Source organism: Theropithecus gelada, chromosome 16 (assembly GCF_003255815.1).
Source record: "Theropithecus gelada isolate Dixy chromosome 16, Tgel_1.0, whole genome shotgun sequence".
NCBI classification, from domain to species: Eukaryota; Metazoa; Chordata; class Mammalia; order Primates; family Cercopithecidae; genus Theropithecus; species Theropithecus gelada.
The window spans coordinates 49557430-49575078 of NC_037684.1; the positions used below are offsets into that span (position 1 = coordinate 49557430).

At 43.5% G+C, this 17649-nt stretch overlaps 1 protein-coding gene across 2 annotated transcripts in view; it reads right to left on the reverse strand.

The window, feature by feature from the left end:
* The window catches only part of RNF157 (ring finger protein 157), a 99578-nt gene that overhangs the window by 64744 nt on the left and 17185 nt on the right, over positions 1-17649 (reverse strand). For both annotated transcript variants that reach the window (XM_025363555.1, XM_025363554.1), the window contains exon 2: positions 7519-7637. In XM_025363555.1, coding sequence (XP_025219340.1) covers positions 7519-7637 — 119 coding nt within the window. The remainder of the gene's footprint in view (positions 1-7518; positions 7638-17649) is intronic.

Below are 17649 nucleotides of genomic sequence, written 5' to 3' on the forward strand. Positions count from 1 at the left end.
TAAAGTAATGCCAGTGGCTGAGTGTGGTAGCTCAGCCCTTTGGGAGGCCGAGGTGGGTGGATCACGAGGTCAAGAGATTGAGACCATCCTGGTCAAGATGGTGAAACCCCGTCTCTACTAAAAATACAAAAATTAACTGAGCGTGGTGGGCATGCTTGTAGTCCCAGCTACTCCGGAGGCTGAAGCAAGAGAATCGTTTGAACCTGGGGGGCAGAGGTTGCAGTGAGCCAAGATTGTGCCACTGCACTCTAGCCTGGCGACAGAGCAAGACTCCATCTCTAAATAAATGAATAAATAAACAAAAATAATAATGCCAGCTGTGTAGCCCTGGTTGCAGGGAGCATGAGGAAGAAGAAACTGTGTCAATGGGGCCCAGCTACAGAACACACAAGAGGATACAGACTATTAGGAGCTAGGCTAAAACTCAACTACTTTCCTTATAAAACGAGAGGACCGGGCTGGGCGCGGTGGCTCAAGCCTGTAATCCCAGCACTTTGGGAGACCAAGACGGGCGGATCACGAGGTCAGGAGATCGAGACCATCCTGGCTAACACGGTAAAACCTCGTCTCTACTAAAAAATACAAAAAAACTAGCCGGGCGAGGTGGCGGGCGCCTGTAGTCCCAGCTACACGGGAGGCTGAGGCAGGAGAATGGCATAAACCCAGGAGGCGGAACTTGCAGTGAGCTGAGATCTGGCCACTGCACTCCAGCCTAGGTGACAGAGTGAGACTCTGTCTCAAAAATGAATGAATGAATGAATGAATGAATGAATGAATGAATGAATGAATAAAATAAAATAAAATGAGAGGAGCGGTTTGAAATCCTGTCTACAAAAGGCAGGTAGAGGCCGGGCGCGGTGGCTCAAGCCTGTAATCCCAGCACTTTGGGAGGCCGAGACGGCAGATCATGAGGTCAGGAGATCGAGATCATCCTGGCTAACACAGTGAAACCCCGTCTCTACTAAAAAATACAAAAAAACTAGCTGGGTGAGGTGGCGGGCGCCTGTAGTTCCAGCTACTCGGGAGGCTGAGGCAGGAGAATGGCGTGAACCTGGGAGGCGGAGCTTGCAGTGAGCTGAGATCCGGCCACTGCACTCCAGCCTGGGCGACAGAGCAAGACTCCGTCTCAAAAAAAAAAAAAAAAAAGGCAGGTAGAGGTGGGGCATAGTGGCTTATAGCTATAATCCCAGCACTCTGGGAGGCCAAGGCAGGAAGACTACTTGAGCAAAGGAGTTAGAGACCAGCCTGGGCTATACAGTAAGACATTCTATCTATAAAAAGTTTTTTTTTTTAAAAGCCAGGCGTGGTGGTGCGTGCTTGTAGTCCCAGCTACTGGAGAATCTGAGGTGGGAGGATCACTTAAGCCTAGGAAGTCAAGGCTGCAGTGAGCTGTAGTTGTGCCACTGTACCTCAGCTTGGGCAACAGGGCAAGACCTTGTCTCAAAAGGAAAAAAAAGGGCAGGTAGGAGTCAAGGCATTACTTGACTAATTTCTAAGCCTCTAATAACTTAAGAGTTTTGGCAGTAATTATCCCAACAAAACAAGATCTAACTCAATAAAGGAGCAGAAAAGCAACACCAGTTCTTCCACCACCTAAAAAGGGAAGGGATGGTCTTTATTTAACATTTTAAAACTGATTTACAGACAATTTAGTTCCTTTATATAGGGGACCAGAGCAGAAAGACCTTCGGAAGCCCAATTTACTACTTAAGACAGTATTTAAAAACCAGTGAAGAGGCCGGGCAAGGTGGCTCATGCCTGTAATCCTAGCACTTTGGGAGGCCGAGGCAGGTGGACTGCCTGAGGTCAGGAGTTCGAGACCAGCCTGGAACAAAATAGTGAAACTCTGTCTCTACTAAAAATACAAAAAATTACCTGGGTATGGTGGTTCACTCTTGTTGCCCAGGCTGGAGTGAGCCAATTGCAGTGAGCTGATTGCAGTGAGCCGAGATCCTGAGATCACACCATTGCACTCTAGCCTGGGCAACAAGAGTGAACCTTGCCTCAAAAAACAAACAAACAAAACAGTGAAGATCCCTCTACGTAGAACGACAAGTAGCTGTAGAAAGAACCAACTGGAAAGGTAGCAAGTATAGCTAACATTGCTGCATGCTGCTTTTTGTCCAGCAATTCCAAGGAATCTTCCAAGCATTACATTATCCTAAAGTCAGAGCTATCTCCATGTTACAAGCAGGTAATTTGAGCGCCTGAGTGATACATTTGCCAAGGTTGCAAAGAGTTTAATGGTAAGATATAAATAAAACTTGCTATCTAGATTCCAACTCTCTTCCACCATCTTTCTATATATTCATACACTCTAGTTTCTTTACACATATGTAACAAACCTGCAGGTTGTGCACATGTACCCTAGAACATAAAGTATAATAAATAAAAATAAATAAATAAATAAATAAATAAAATAACTGATTAAAAAATCTGACCCTTAAGACTTGATAATAAATTTGGCTTTGGGCCGGGCTTGGTGGCTCACACCTGCAATCCCAAAACTTTGGAAGGCTGAGGCAGGAGGACTGCTTGAAGCCAGGAGATTGAGATCGGCCTGGGCAATAAAGCAAGACCCTGTCTCTACAAAAAAATTTTTTAAATTAGCCCAGTGTAGTAGCATGCACCTTTATTCCCCACCACTCAGGAGACTGAGGCAGGCAGATCATTTGAGCCCAGGAGTTTGAGGCTGCAGTGAGTTATGATCACGCCACTGCACTCCAGCCTGGACGACAGAGCAAGACCCTATCTCTAGAGGAAAAAAAAAAATGGCTTTGATGGGTTATCCTAAGTGGTAGATCTGTGGTGCGAAGTACAGCTCAGTCAAATGATACACTTTTTAGTCTGCTCATTCAGAAATGACAGGAAACTGCAGAAGTCAGGAAGTCTATGGCATTTATACCTTAATATAACAATTAATTTTAACATATTTCACTGCCCATATTCATTCTCTCTGCAAAGAGGAGCCGCTCTTACTGCATGCTGCTGGATGGCTTTAAAAGGTTGTTCTCTTTCTTGTTCCCCTGTAACCTAACACTCATGTGCTGACACCCAAGATCTTTTGCTAGAGAGTGGAAGTCAGCTGTTTAGAACTCAAGCTACACGTCAATCTTCAATCTCTGGGCCTTCCCCTAAACAAGCATGTTGTGCAGTAATGGCAAAACCCAGAGGTCAGCTCAGCAGATGGAATTACACATGGAACATGAACTCTGAAGAGGCGCTCCAAGAGAACATATCACTGCCACTCCTCTACTTTTATTCATTTATTTATTTATTGAGACAGGTTCCTGTTCTGTTGCCCAGGCTGCAGTGATCATAGCTCACTGAAGCCTTCGCATCTTGGGCTCAAGCAATCCTCCCACCTCAGCCTCCTGAGTAGCTGGGACTAGAGGCATGCACCACCATGCCTGGCTAATTTTTTTTATTTTATATTTTGTAGAGACAAGAGTCTCGCTATGTTGCCCTGGCTGGTTTTCAATTTCTAGGCTCAAGAGATCCATGGACCTCGGCCTCTTGAGCAGCTGGGACTACAGGCGTGAGCCACTGTGCTGGCCTCATTCCACTTTCAGATATCAATATTTCAGAAATTGCACTTGAAGATCTACACAATGGACTCACAAACAGGTTGTGGGCAGAGTTCCTGAGTACACCAGGCCTAATTAGCCAAAATGGCAGAGTGGATCAGGCTCTGAAGCCAGACGGCTAGGTTCCAATCCTGATCCCTGACAGGCTGTGCAGTCTTTAAACTCTGTGTGCCACATGTTCTTCACCTGTTGAACGAGGACCTTTCTCATTATGATGTGAGGACAAAATGAGATAACACAGAAGAAAAGCTTAGAACAATCAGCCCTGGCAAAAACTAGGTGTTCAAATGTTAGCCATTATTATTATTATCAAATAACCTACGGGGAAAAGAAAAGAAAAACATACTGCATTTATTCTCTATACTACATTTTTATGTAGCTATATGAAGTTACTCTGATTTGCTTTCCTAATATAAGATTATGTCTTTTAAAAACATTCACCAGCACGGTGGCTCACACCTGTAATCCTAGCACTTTGGGAGGCCGAGATGGGTGGATCACCTGAGGTCAGGAGTTCAAGATCAACCTGGCCAACATGGTGAGACCCCATCTCTATTAAAAAAATACAAAAATTAGCCAGGTGTGGTGGCAGGCGCCTGTAATCCCAGCTACTCAGGAGGCTGAGGCAGGAAAATCACTTGAGCCTGGGAGACTGTGGTTGCAGTGAGCCAAGATCATGCCACCGCACTCCAGCTTGGGCAACAGAGTGAGACTCTGTCTCAAAAAAAAAAAAAAAAAATTCATTTGCTCTGTGCAACATTAAACATACTTAATGATTACTACACAAAAGCAACAACAAAAACTCCAATGTTGATGTCCCCTTTTTTTTTAAAGTGGCATTTACTGATTGATTGATTAAGATGGGGGTCTTGCTATGTTGCTCCAACTGGACTCGAATTCTCCTGGGCTCAGGTGATCCTCCCATCTCAGCCTCAGCCTCCTGAGTAGCTGGGACCACAGGCACATGCCACTGTGCCCAACTTGATCTTCTTTGGGAAAAAGCCTCAACTTTAAGGTCAAGGCTGCTACCCAGCATTTCAGGAAGAGCTCAGACATTCATAGGTCGGCACAGGCAAACTTGGGAAAAGTTTGCCAGACAACATAAATTGCAAGTTGAACCTAAAGCAGAATTTACTTCAAGCTTGTCCAACCTGCGGCCCAAGGGTAGACGGCTTTTAATGTGGCCCAACAGAAACTCGTAAACTTTCTTAAAACATTGTAAGATATTTTTGCGACTGGGCGCGGTGGCTCAAGCCTGTAATCCCAGCACTTTGGGAGGCCGAGACAGGCGGATCACGAGGTCAGGAGATCAAGACCATCCTGGCTAACACGGTGAAACCCCGTCTCTACTAAAAAAATACAAAAAATCTAGCCAGGTGAGGTGGCGGGCGCCTGTAGTCCCAGCTACTCAGGAGGCTGAGGCAGGAGAATGGCGTAAACCCGGGAGGCGGAGCTTGCAGTGAGCCAAGATCCGGCCACTGCACTCCAGCCTGGGAGACAGAGCGAGACTCCATCTCAAAAAAAAAAAAAAGATTTTTTTGCAATTTTTTTTTTTAAGCTCATCAGCCATTGTTACTGCTAGTGTATTTCGTGTGTGGCCCAATGTGACAATTCCTCTTCTTCCAATGTGGCCCAGGGAACCCAAAAGATTGGACATCCCTGATTTACTTATTTTTATATCATCTTTATGGACTGAAAAGGCCAAAACTTTTTTAAATATATAAACTATCTTTACATCAGATGAAAGGAAAAAGAAACAGATGCAAACATCAAGTTCATGTTATTAATAGAAGAAAGGGCATTTTCGGTTTTGTTTTTGTTTTTTTGAGATGGAGTCTCACTCTGTTGCCCAGGCTGGAGTAGAAAAGAGTGATCTCGGCTCACTGCAAGCTCCTCCTCCTGGGTTCAAGCGATTCTCCCGCCTCAGCCTCCCGAGTAGCTGGGACTACAGGCGCACACCACCACACCCAGCTAATTTTTGTATTTTTAGTAGAGATGGGGTTTCACCATGTTAGCCAGGATGGTCTCAATCTCTTGACCTTGTTTTTTTAAACAGAGTCTCACTCTGTCCCCTAGGCTGGAGTGCAGTGGGGCAACTTCAGCTCACTGCAACCTGCACCTCCCGGGTTCAAGCGATTCTCCTGCTTCAATCTCTGGAGCAGCTGGGATTATAGGGATGTGCCACCACCCCGGGCTAATTTTTGTGTTTTTAGTAGAGATGGGGTTTCGCCATGTTGGCCAGGCTGGTCTCAGACTCCCAACCTCAGGTGATCTGTCCGCCTCGGCCTCCCAAAGTGCTGGGATTACAGGCGTGAGCCACTGCGCCCGGCCCACCTTTCCCATCGGGCCAGACTGGTTTCCGTATTTGTTCCAGGGAAGAACAAACCATGCTCATTTCAGCTCTGTATCCACAACACCTATCACAGTACCTGACACACAGTAGTTGCTTGGTAAATGTTTGTCAATTCAACAACTTGAATGCTCTAAGGCCTGGGCTGTGCTGTACCCCTGGAAAGGCCTCATCCAACCCACCATTTTTCAAAGGCCAGTTCAACTCCCTGCACCTCTTCCCAGCATAACACTGAAGCAACCTGCCCTTGCCATTGTCTTCTCCCACTCTCAATTCCCACCAAATTCAATCACTTCTGATCTTTATTGTTATTTAAACATTTTCTGTTTCCGTGTTTTGTCTGCTCCACCAAACTGGGAGTTTCTTGGGGAAGGCAGAATATTTCAAGGCAGTGAGGAGCACTGGAAAGATTATTGATGTGTGACCAGGCAAACCTAGTTATATGACTTTGAGAAAAATGTATATAAAACCCTTAGAACAGTGCTTAGAACATAGTGTGCACTTCCTAGCTTCTATCATTATTCATCTCTCTGAACACCTCAGTTCTCTTGCTTATAAAATGAAGTGATAGCCAGGTGCAGTGGCTCCCGCCTGTAAACCCAGCACTTTGGGAGGCTGAGGTGGGTGGATCACGAGGCCAGGAGATCGAGACCATCCTGGCTAAAAAATGGTGAAACTCATCTCTACCAAAAATACAAAAAATTAGCCGAGCATGGTGGTGGGCGCCTGTAGTCCCAGTTACTCGGGAGGCTGAGGCAGAAGAATGGCGTGAACCTGGGAGAAAGAGCTTGCAGTGAGCCAAGATCGCGCCACCGCACTCCAACCTGGGCAAGAGTTCGAGATTCTGTCTCCAAAAAAAAAAAAAAATGGAGTGATAAGTCCTATGTCAAGTGGTCTTCATATGGAACAGGGGTCTCTAGGACCTTCCTAGCACACAGTAGCCACTCAATAGCCATCTGGCAGCTATTATTACAAAGCCTCCTGCTGGATGCAGAGAAGGTGCTCAATAGAACTTTATGAGATGAACTGAAGGAACAACTGAGAGAAATGTATTATCTTAGCAACTCGCATATCAAAAGAAAAACTTTCAGTCATTCATTCAACAATCATTTATTAAGGGCTTAACATTACGTGCCAGGCTTTGTTCTAGGTTTGGGATACTACAGTAAAAACAGTTCTTGCCTTATGAAACTTACATTCTAAAGGGGGAGGCAGACAATAAGCAGAGAAAGAGACAAATCAATAAAAAGTTGGTGTTAAGTGCTGTGAAGAAAAAAAAAAGGTAAGCCCTTGGAAAAGGGCTGCCTGAAGAGGTGGCATTTAGGGAGAGATCTGAATCCTCAAGAAAGTTTAATTTGTGAGACTCATCCTCTCCCTCACAAGACACCAGGAGCTCTTCCAGTCCTCTAGCAACAAGAGACCCCATACAACCAAGGAGGCTGCAGTTTGCCTTCTAGTGCGTCTCTCTCAACTCAGACCAAGCTACAAACTGCTGAACAAGCAACTGCAAACGTATTTTTGTTACACTTTTTGAACTGGGCACTTAAGCTCCAAGTGGGAGTAAACTGATTACAGCCATACCGCAACTGGTCTGTTCCCCAGAAAGTTCAGATCGCTGTTCTCTCCAAACAGGTAACCTTCAGGATGAGCTGAGTCAAACTTCTCTCCTCCCATAATGAAGTGGCTGGCAAAATAGCTTCCTAGAGAAGAACAAACAGAAAAAAATCAAACAAGCAGAAAACAGTCAACCTAAATCTAGTTAAAAAAAACAAAAAAAAAGCTGATTTTTAAAAATGTTAACCTTTTGGGACGTGCGTGGTGGCTCACACCTGTAATCCCAGCACTTTGGGTGAGAGGCTGAGGCAGGCAGATCACCTGAGATCAGGAGTTCAAGACCAGCCTGGCCAACATGGCAAAACCCTGTCTCTGCTAAAAATGTAAAAATTAGCCGGGTGTGGTGGCACATGCCTGTAGTCCCAGCTACTCAGGAAGCTGAGGCAGGAGGATGGCTTGAACCCGGGAGACAGAGATGCAGTGAGTCGAGATCCTACCACTGCACTCCAGTCTGGACAACAGAGCAAGACTCCGTTTCAAACAAACAAAAACAAAAAAGTTAACCCTCTGAATGAATCATTAGAGCAATTTCTAATCCCAAGAGTGTTTTCTTTTTCTGATTTGGGACAATGGCACAAAATAAGCAAAATCATAGCAGGGAAAACCCAAGATACCAAACATAGAATAGATCAGTTTTCCTTTTAACATTCTTAATTAAATTCTTCTAATGATCTGTTTAAAATACCTCCAGCCAAAAGACCAAAAGGTCCTACAATGCACAATAATGATCATATATATATATATTTTGGTTCCTGACTTTTGCCTTTATAGTTATTCCATGTATTGAAGAATCTCAGCTACAGGTATCATCATATACATACACTGTGATATTGTAAAATATATGTTTGATCTTCAACCCTATTTCCTGGAACACAACTCTTAAAATCTTTGGAATATCCAGGCGGGCGCGGTGGCTCATGTCTGTAATCCCAGCACTTTGGGAGATCGAGGGGGGCGGATCACTTGAGGTCAGGAGTTAGAGACCAGTCTGGCCAACACGGTGAAACCCTGTCTCTACTAAAAATACAAAAATTAGGCCGGGCGCGGTGGCTCAAGCCTGTAATCCCAGCACTTTGGGAGGCTGAGACGGGTGGATCACAATGTCAGGAGATTGAGACCATCCTGGCTAACACGGTGAAACCCCGTCTCTACTAAAAAAAAAATATAAAAAACTAGCCGGGCGAGGTGGCAGGTGCCTGTAGTCCCAGCTACTCGGGAGGCTGAGGCGGGAGAATGGCATAAACCTGGGAGGCGGAGCTTGCAGTAAGCTGAGATCCAGCCACTGCACTCCAGCCCAGGCGACAGAGGGAGACTCTGTCTCAAAAAAAAAAAAAAATTAGCCAGGTGTGGTGGCGCGCACCTGCAGTCCCAGGTACTCAGGAGGCTGAGGCAGGAGAATCACTTGAACCCGGAAGGCGGAGGCTGCAGTGAGTCGAGATCACGCCACTACACTCCAGCCTAGGTGACAGAGCGAGACTCCATCTTGGGGGAAAAAAAAAAAAAAAAATCCTTGGAGTATCCAAAGCAATGTCTTTTTTTGGTCTTTACATATGCTAATGAATTAACCAGTGCCTGGCAGCCCTTAGGTAGCCTCAGGATGGGTGCTTGTCACTGGAAAGAAAAGGCAGGATTAGAGGGTTGGGACTTTCAGCCTATCCCCTAACCACTGAAGAAGGGAGAGGAGCTGAAAGTTAAGCTGATCATCAATGTCCAATGATGTAATCAATCATGCTATATACTGAAGCTTCCATAAATATCCAAAGGAGTGGGTTTGAAGAGCTTCCAAACAGGGGAATACTTGGTGGTTTCTGGAGGGTAACGTGCCCAGAGACGGCATAGAAGCTCTGTGCCCCTTCCCACATAACCTCACCCTATGTCTCTCTCTCTGTATCCTTCGTAATATCCTTGATAATAAACTCGTAAATGTGCTTCCCTAGTTCTGTGAGTCTTTCTAGCAAGTTAATCAAACCGAAGGAGGGGGTTATGGGAATTCTGCTTTCTGGTTGGTTAGTCGGGAGCACAGGTAAAACATCCTGGGGCTTGCAATGGGGATCAGAAGTGGGGGGCAGTCTTGTGAGATTGTACCTTCAACCTGTGGGATTGGACACTATCTTCAAGTAGTATCAGAATTGAAATGAATTGGAGGACACCCAGCTGGTGTCCTCTGCAGAACTGAGTGGTTGCTGGCGGACAGAATCCCCACACATTTCGCTGACCAGAGGTCACAGAAGTTTTCTGTGCTGCTTGTGTTGTGAGTGTATAGGAGAAACTGAGTTTTTTCCTATGTCCACAGACACATACATTTCTTTGCTTAGATTTTCATAAGCCAGCTTATAGCTACACATAGAAGTCTCAGTTCCCACCTACCACTACTGCTATACCTCCATAATCTTCTATGATGAATGTTCTTCACACTTTAACTTGCTGCAAAACATGATTGTTTCATAGGAAAATATGAATTTAAATAATACAGCTATCCCTGGCTTTCCCTACCAATGACTACACAGACTATGGTGTAAAATAAGGGGACAATTTAATGCTATGAAAGAAGGCTACACACATACCCTCTCCACCTCAAATTCATTAACTATGCTAATTGCCAGAACTGCTGGGACATCAGTCCTGGCAGGGCCCCTCTGCCCCTTCTTAATCAGCCATGAGGCAGAAATATTTTCAGTACCATATAATAACCAAATGAAATCAGCAGTCAGGGGCCAAAATTCCCATCAGCCTCATCCAGACAAACCAAGGAACTGACAGGATACGATGGAAGTGAGAAGTCACCAAAGCAGGCTTAGGTTATGCTGAAAATTCCATCTGGGAATCCATTTGAAGTTTGATGATTAAATGAATGCCTCTCAGCCCTGATTTCTATTATCTAATTCTCCCATGAAGGTAAGCTGTCCAAAGTAAAGGACGTAGCCCACAATATACCTTTATCAATACTCTCATATACCCCATTTCTGAAATTAATACCGGGAACTTATTAAGTGGCAAAAGGCTTGGCCAGGCGCGGTGGCTCACGCCTATAATCCCAGCACTTTGGGAGGTGGAGGTGGGCAGATCATGAGATCAGGAGATCGCGACCATCCTGGCTAACACGGTGAAACCCTGTCTCTACTAAAAAAAAAAAAAAAAAAAAAAGGAAATACAAAAAATTAGCCGGGCGTGGTGGCGGGCCCCTGTAGAGGCTGAGGCAGGAGAATGGCGTGAACCCGGGAGGCGGGGCTTGCAGTGAGCCGAGATCCTGCCATTGCACTCCAGCCTGGGGGACAGAGCGAGACTCCGTCTCAAAAAAAAAAAAAAGGCTTGCTTGTGTATAATACAGTGAGGATATACACAAACTCCTTAAATCAGTTGCAATTTTTGTTGAAGATATGTAGCAGGCAGGGTGTGATGGGTCTTGCCTGTAATCCTAAAACTCTGGATGGCTGAGGCAGGAGGATTGCTTTAGGCCAGGAGCTCAAGACCAGCTCGGGCAACTTAGCAAACTTAGCAAGATCTTGTCTCTACTGAAAACAAACAACAAAAAAAATTTAAAATACAAAAATTAGTTGGGCATGGTAGCACGTGCCTGTAGTTCTAGCTACTCAGAAGGCTGAGGCAGAAGGGTCGCTTGAGTTCAGGAGTTCAAGGTTGCAGCGAGCTATGATTGCCACTGCATTCCAGCCTGGGTGACAGAGTGAGACCCTAAGGAAAAAAAAAAAAAAGAAAAGAAAAAAGGAAAAAAAGATTTATAGCAAACTGAAAAAAAAAAAAAAGGAGATTCAGCACTTTGAGCCTGTGGAGAAGCCATAGGAAGGAAGACAGAGAAGAAAATTCTAGCAAAAACTGAACCAAACATTGATTTTTTAAAACTTTCTACACAAGAAGCTTTAATCTAGAAACATCTATTAAACAAAACAATATGGATAAAATCACTCACCACAAAGTGAGGCAACTATTGAATTAAACAAGCAGAAAAACATGCTTTGAGAGTAATAATGCAGCCCAAATCAAAGCAATCACTGAGGAACTCCTGAAAGTCACCCATCAAAACTTAAAAAGACAAAGGGCAGCCATCTGCAGTGATACAGCAGTGGAATTCATCATTTAGGAAAGCTTAGTTATTAATTATTTATGTCTAGCACTTGCTAGCCCTATTTTCCAAATGCATAATTTATGGAAGGGGAGGTACCTAGTTGCCTTAAGTAGAAGCAGCAATCCCAAATAATTTAAGTCATTTACTGATGAACTTTAGTAGGTATATTTTCTATGCATCAGGAATTATACATTTATCATATATTAGGTAAAAATTGGAAAAGTTAAAGATGTTACATGGATGGATGGCTTGCCCAAATCATGAATAAAGGGGAGAAGAGAGTTTGATGTCTGGAGTTGTCTAGGTTGACCTCAGTGTGGGACCACTGAATTTCCAGTACTTGTGAGAGCTCAGGGGAGGGATCTGGGGCAGCAAAAATCCATGGATGATTGGCTTAGAGGTGGTCGTGACTGAAACTAGTGAGAGAGGACCACTAATGATTTGGGGGCTAAATTTTAGAGTTAAAGCAGGCAACAGGGTTCGATTAGAAATGACCTTGTATGCCATAATATTAAAAGAAAAGAAATGACCACAAAAGATGTGTAGAGCTAATTGTAGTTTTGCCTTGCGTTAAAATCAAGAATAGTCTGGGTGTGGTGGCTCACACCTGTAATCCCAGCACTTTGGGAGGCCAAGGTGGGAGGATCACTTGAGCCCAGGAGCTCAAGACCAGCCTAGGCAACATGGTGAGGCTCTGTCTCTGTATATTTAAAAATAACAATAATAATAATAATAATAATAATAATAATAATAATACGGTATATTCAGTCAGTAGAGTATTATGAAGCCATTCAAAGTGGTGTTGTAAATCTATATCTACTGACATTAAAAATGTTCACAATATATTACAATTAGACCCTTGTCTCTACAAAAAAATTAAAAAATTAGCTGGGTATGATGGCCCAAGCCTGTGGTCCCAGCTACTCAATAGGCTGAGGTGGGAGGATCACTTGAGCCCAGGAGGTTAGGCCTGCAATGAGCCATGATTGCACCATTACATTCCAGCCTGGGTAAAAGAGCAAGACCCTGTCAAAAAAAAAAAAAAACCCACAAAAGCTGTATCAGTTGTATCCTTATAACTGGGAATGATTTCCTCAAAAATCACATAGTTGGCAAAACTGTTCTTACTTTTACTTAAAATTAGCTTGAACACCTGTTCAATCACTCATTTAATAATTCTTTGGCAATATTAATTTCTAAACTTTTGGTTATTAAGGGGAAGATGCATAAAATGTGCAAGATTGTATGAATTAAAAAGAGTTCCCCACACCTTCATCTATTTTTTATTTGTTTGTTTTTGTTTTTCTGTAGAGATGGGGTTTCACCATGTTGGCCAGGCTGGTCTCAAACTCCTGGGTCAAGAGATCTGCCCGCCTCAGCCCCCAGAGTGTTGGGATTACAAGTGTGAGCCACTGAGCCCAGCCATCCTCATCTGTTAAAAGGAAAAATAAATTTATTTGTATTTTATTTTATTTTTTTTTTTGAGACGGAGTCTTGCTCTGTTGCCTAGGCTGGAGTGCAGTGGCGCAATCTCGGCTCACTGCAAGCTCCGCCTCCCGGGTTCACGCCATTCTCCTGCCTCAGCCTCCCGAGTAGCTGGGACTACAGGCGCCCGCCGCTGCGCCCGGCTAATTTTTTCTATTTTTAGTAGAGACGGGGTTTCACCATGGTCTCGATCTCCTGACCTTGTGATCCACCCGCCTCGGCCTCCCAAAGTGCTGGGATTACAGGCGTGAGCCACCGCGCCCGGCCTGTATTTTATTTTAAAACCAAAAATTTGCTTTTTTCTTTCTTTGAAATGAACCCCAGTAGCAACTTGCTTTCATTTAGACAAGTGAGAAAAGCAAATCAGTCTTTTTCAGACTGAATAAAGCTTTCTATTTGCTCAGTCCTTCTAGAGGGACAAATTGGTGCACAACTATGTACAGCTACTAGATCATCAGATACCAACACCAAACACATCAACAGTCCCCAAACAAGATGACTGCTAGACAACTTATGTATAGTTTTACTCCTTTTTTTTTTTTTTTTTTTTTTTGAGACGGAGTCTCGCTCTGTCCCACTGCACAGTGGCCGGATCTCAGCTCACTGCAAGCTCCGCCTCCCGGGTTTACGCCATTCTCCTGCCTCAGCCTCCTGAGTAGCTGGGACTACAGGCGCCCGCCACCTCGCCGGGCTAGTTTTTTTTGTATTTTTTAGTAGAGACGGGGTTTCACCGTGTTAGCCAGGATGGTCTCGATCTCTTGACCTTGTGATCCGCCTGTCTCGGCCTCCCAAAGTGCTGGGATTACAGGCTTGAGCCACCACGCCCGGCCATAGTTTTACTTCTTAACACAATGAACTGTGCTTCAAAATCAGAAGTGGTGGGGGAAAAGAACTCTACTAAAGTATTTCTTTGCCTATCTGTTACTAGGAAAAACATGTCACTCACAGATAAACTGCAGAACTCAACTAAAATACACCATTCCTATTTGCTAATGGGAAAAAAACATGTCACTAGTAGATAAACTTTGAGTGTTCCATTATTAGTGAGCTACAATTTCTTAAGCAAAACTCATATTCAGAATTCTTTGCAGGCTTTAAGAAGTCACATCATACACGTATCTCCAAGATCATACGTAAACCATAAGGTATGAGTGGGAAGGAGAAAGGGGAAATTAATATTTAACAAGTATATAGTTTTAGTTTCACAAAATAAAAAAGTTCTAGACATCTGTTGCAAAACAGTGTGAATATATGTAACACTAATAAACTGTATGCTTAAAAATGGTTGCTATGATTAAATTTAATGTCATGTGGTGTTTTTTTTTCCACAATAATAAACATATAAATATCAAGAAAAAAAAAAAAAAAGGTATGAGCCAGAATGATCAACACTAAGACAAGTTCGGTAAAACGACTGACCTTTAAAGAAAGAAAGGCATCCAGGCAAAAAGTCAAAATTCTAGACGGGGAGAAAATCGGTGTCATCAGACTTTTCAACAGAAACACTTTATGTCAGAAGACAAGTAACATTTTAAGGTACTCAAAGAAAGAAAAGCCCCTGAGCTGATCTGAGGAGTCTACTAAAGAACAAGCTTCCGCCGGGCACGGTGGCTCACGCCTGTAATCCCAGCACTTTGGGAGGCCGAGGCGGGCGGATCACGAGGTCAGGAGATCGAGACCATCCTGGCTAACATGGTGAAACCCCGTCTCTACTAAAAAATACAAAAAACTAGCCGGGCGAGGTGGCGGGCGCCTGTAGTCCCAGCTACTCGGGAGGCTGAGGCAGGAGAATGGCGTGAACCTGGGAGGCGGAGCTTGCAGTGAGGTGAGATCCGGCCACCGCACTCCAGCCTGGACGAGAGAGCGAGACTCCGTCTCAAAAAAAAAAAAAAAAAAAGAAAATATCTTTAAGAAAACTGAATACAGCTGGGCGCAGTGGCTCACACCTGTAATTATATGATATTTCAATTTTATCATACCTAGTGTATTGAGAATCAGAGAGAAAGTTAAAGAAAGCCAAGGTTAAATAAAAACCATACAGTCCTGAATTTGTATTAGAAATTTCAATAAAAATGCATGATGTGTATTTTATCTTTATAAACAATGTTTCCTAACTCGGGCCACTGAAAAGGCCTAGAAACAAAGACCAACAAAGTAGGAGGGGTGCCTCTAGCACCCAGCCTGTAGTCTCCAAACATCATTCCCACTAACAGGAACAAGGGCTCTTTGGAGGCCACATTCCAAGTCTGTGGCAGGAAATACACAAGATGGGAAAGAACATCTTGTCATACCAGATAAAAAGGACGCTCTCTAAACCTGCTAGGGTCATATCCAAGGGATTCAAGAGCTGACTTAAAGAGGTTCCCACAGAGCAAAGATGGAATATATTAAACTTCATCAGGATAATAAGGGCAAGGCATAAAATAAGTATAAGTCAATGAGTTCATAATGATATCTTAAAAAAAAAAAAAAAAAAAAGGTTACCATTGAAGGATTCTAGTAAACCAATTCACTATTTTGGAAACTGGCGATTAAAGGGAAAGCCTCAAGCATTTATCTTGCCTTTCCTATATGAACTGTACCTCTGGGGCAGTGAATAATTAATAGAGGAGGGGAGGCTGGGTGCTGTGGCTCACACCTGTAATCCCAGCACTTGGGAAGGCCTTCAGCCCAGAAATTTGAGACCAGCCGAGGCAACGTGGCAAGACACTGGCTCTACAAAAAAAAATTTTTTTTTAAGTTAGCTGGGCCAGGTGCAGTGGCTCACACCTGTAATCCCAGCACTTTTGGGAGGCAGAGGTGGGTGGATCATGAGGTCAGCAGTTTGAGACCAGCCTGGCCAACACAGTGAAACCCCATCTCTACTAAAAATACAAAAATTAGCCAGGCATGGTGGTGTGCGCCTGTAATCCCAGCTACTCAGGAGGCTGAGACAGGAGAATCACTTGAACTGGGGAGGCAGAGGTTGCAGTGAGCCAAGATCACGCCATTGTATTCCAACTTGGGCAATAAAGTGAGACTCCGTCTCAAAAAAAAAAAAAAAAAAAAAAAAATTAGCTGGCTTGGTGGCAAGGGCCTTGGTCCTAGCTGTTCAGGAGGCAGAGGCAGGAGAATTACTTAAACTCAGTAGGTCAAGGCTGCAGTGAACCGTGTTTGCACCACTGCACTCCAGCCTAGGCAACAGAGACCCTATTTCAAAAGAAAAAAAAAAAGATGGATGAGGGAAAGTTTCTCTTTACAGAAATGTTCTAGCTAATAAACAAAGAAGGAATGATAGGATTAGAATGTAAGTCTTAATAAATTAATAAATCATTCATTACCAAACTTATCCCCCACAAAAAAGACAACCAGATACATGCTAGTGACAGAAAACGCAACAAAGTAGTCTTACCAAAGTAAGTAGCTTCAAATTTTAAAGCTTTAAAAAAAAATGAACTTGATCAAGCTGCTGAACCCAACCACCAGCTTATAGGGAATAAAACAGAACATGATTAATGACAGTTCAGGGAGGCAACTGGCAAAACTCAGGCTGCAGAAAACTCAAACAAGACAAATGACCAGGTTTCCTCAATGAATACATTGTAAGGGGGGAAAGTATGGCAACAGAAAATCCAAAGTACAGATTTTATTTTATTAAACCCTTTAATTTCCACATATTTTACTGTATACAATCAACAAAAACCAGGACTTTCTTGGTCCCAGCTATTGTTCATGTTCCTTCACTAGTTCTTCTAAAATAACTATAAGAAATAAAATACAAGGAAATAATAGATGTTCAAATCATATGGGTTCACAGAAGTACTATTTATAATAATCAAAAGGTGCAAACAAATGTTGAACAACAGATGAATGGGTAAACAAAATGTGATATATAGTATGTCCAACATATGTCCATACAACGGAATATTATTCAGCCATAAAAAGAAGTGAAGTTCTGATACATGCTACAACATGGATGAACCTCCAAAACATCATGCTGAGAGAAAGAAGCCAAACACGAAAGGTCACATACTGTAGTATGATTCCATGTATATGAAATATCCAGATAGGTAAATCCACAGAGACAGAAAGTGGACTGGTGATTGCCAGAGGATGGGGCAGGGGAGAGTGGGGACAAACTGTTTAATTGGTTTTATTTTGAGGTGATAAAAATGTTATAGAGGCCTGGTGCAGTAGCTCACATCTGTAATCCCAGCACTTTGGGAGGTTGAGGCGGGCAGATCACTTAAGATCAGGAGTTCAAGACCAGTCTGGCCAACATGGAAAAACCCTGTCTCTGCTAAAAATACAAAAATTAGCCGGGTGTGGTGGTGCATGCCTGTAATCCCAGCTACTTGGGAGGCTGAGGCACAAGAACAGCTTGAACCTGGGGGGCAGAGGTTGCAGTGAGCTGAGGATCGTGTCACTGTACTCCAGCCTGGGTGACAGAGCAAGACCCCGTCTTAAAAAAAAAAAAAAAGAAAAAAAAAGTTCTAGAATAGAGGTAGTGGATTGCGCAACATTGTGAATGTTCAAAATGCCACTGAGTTGTT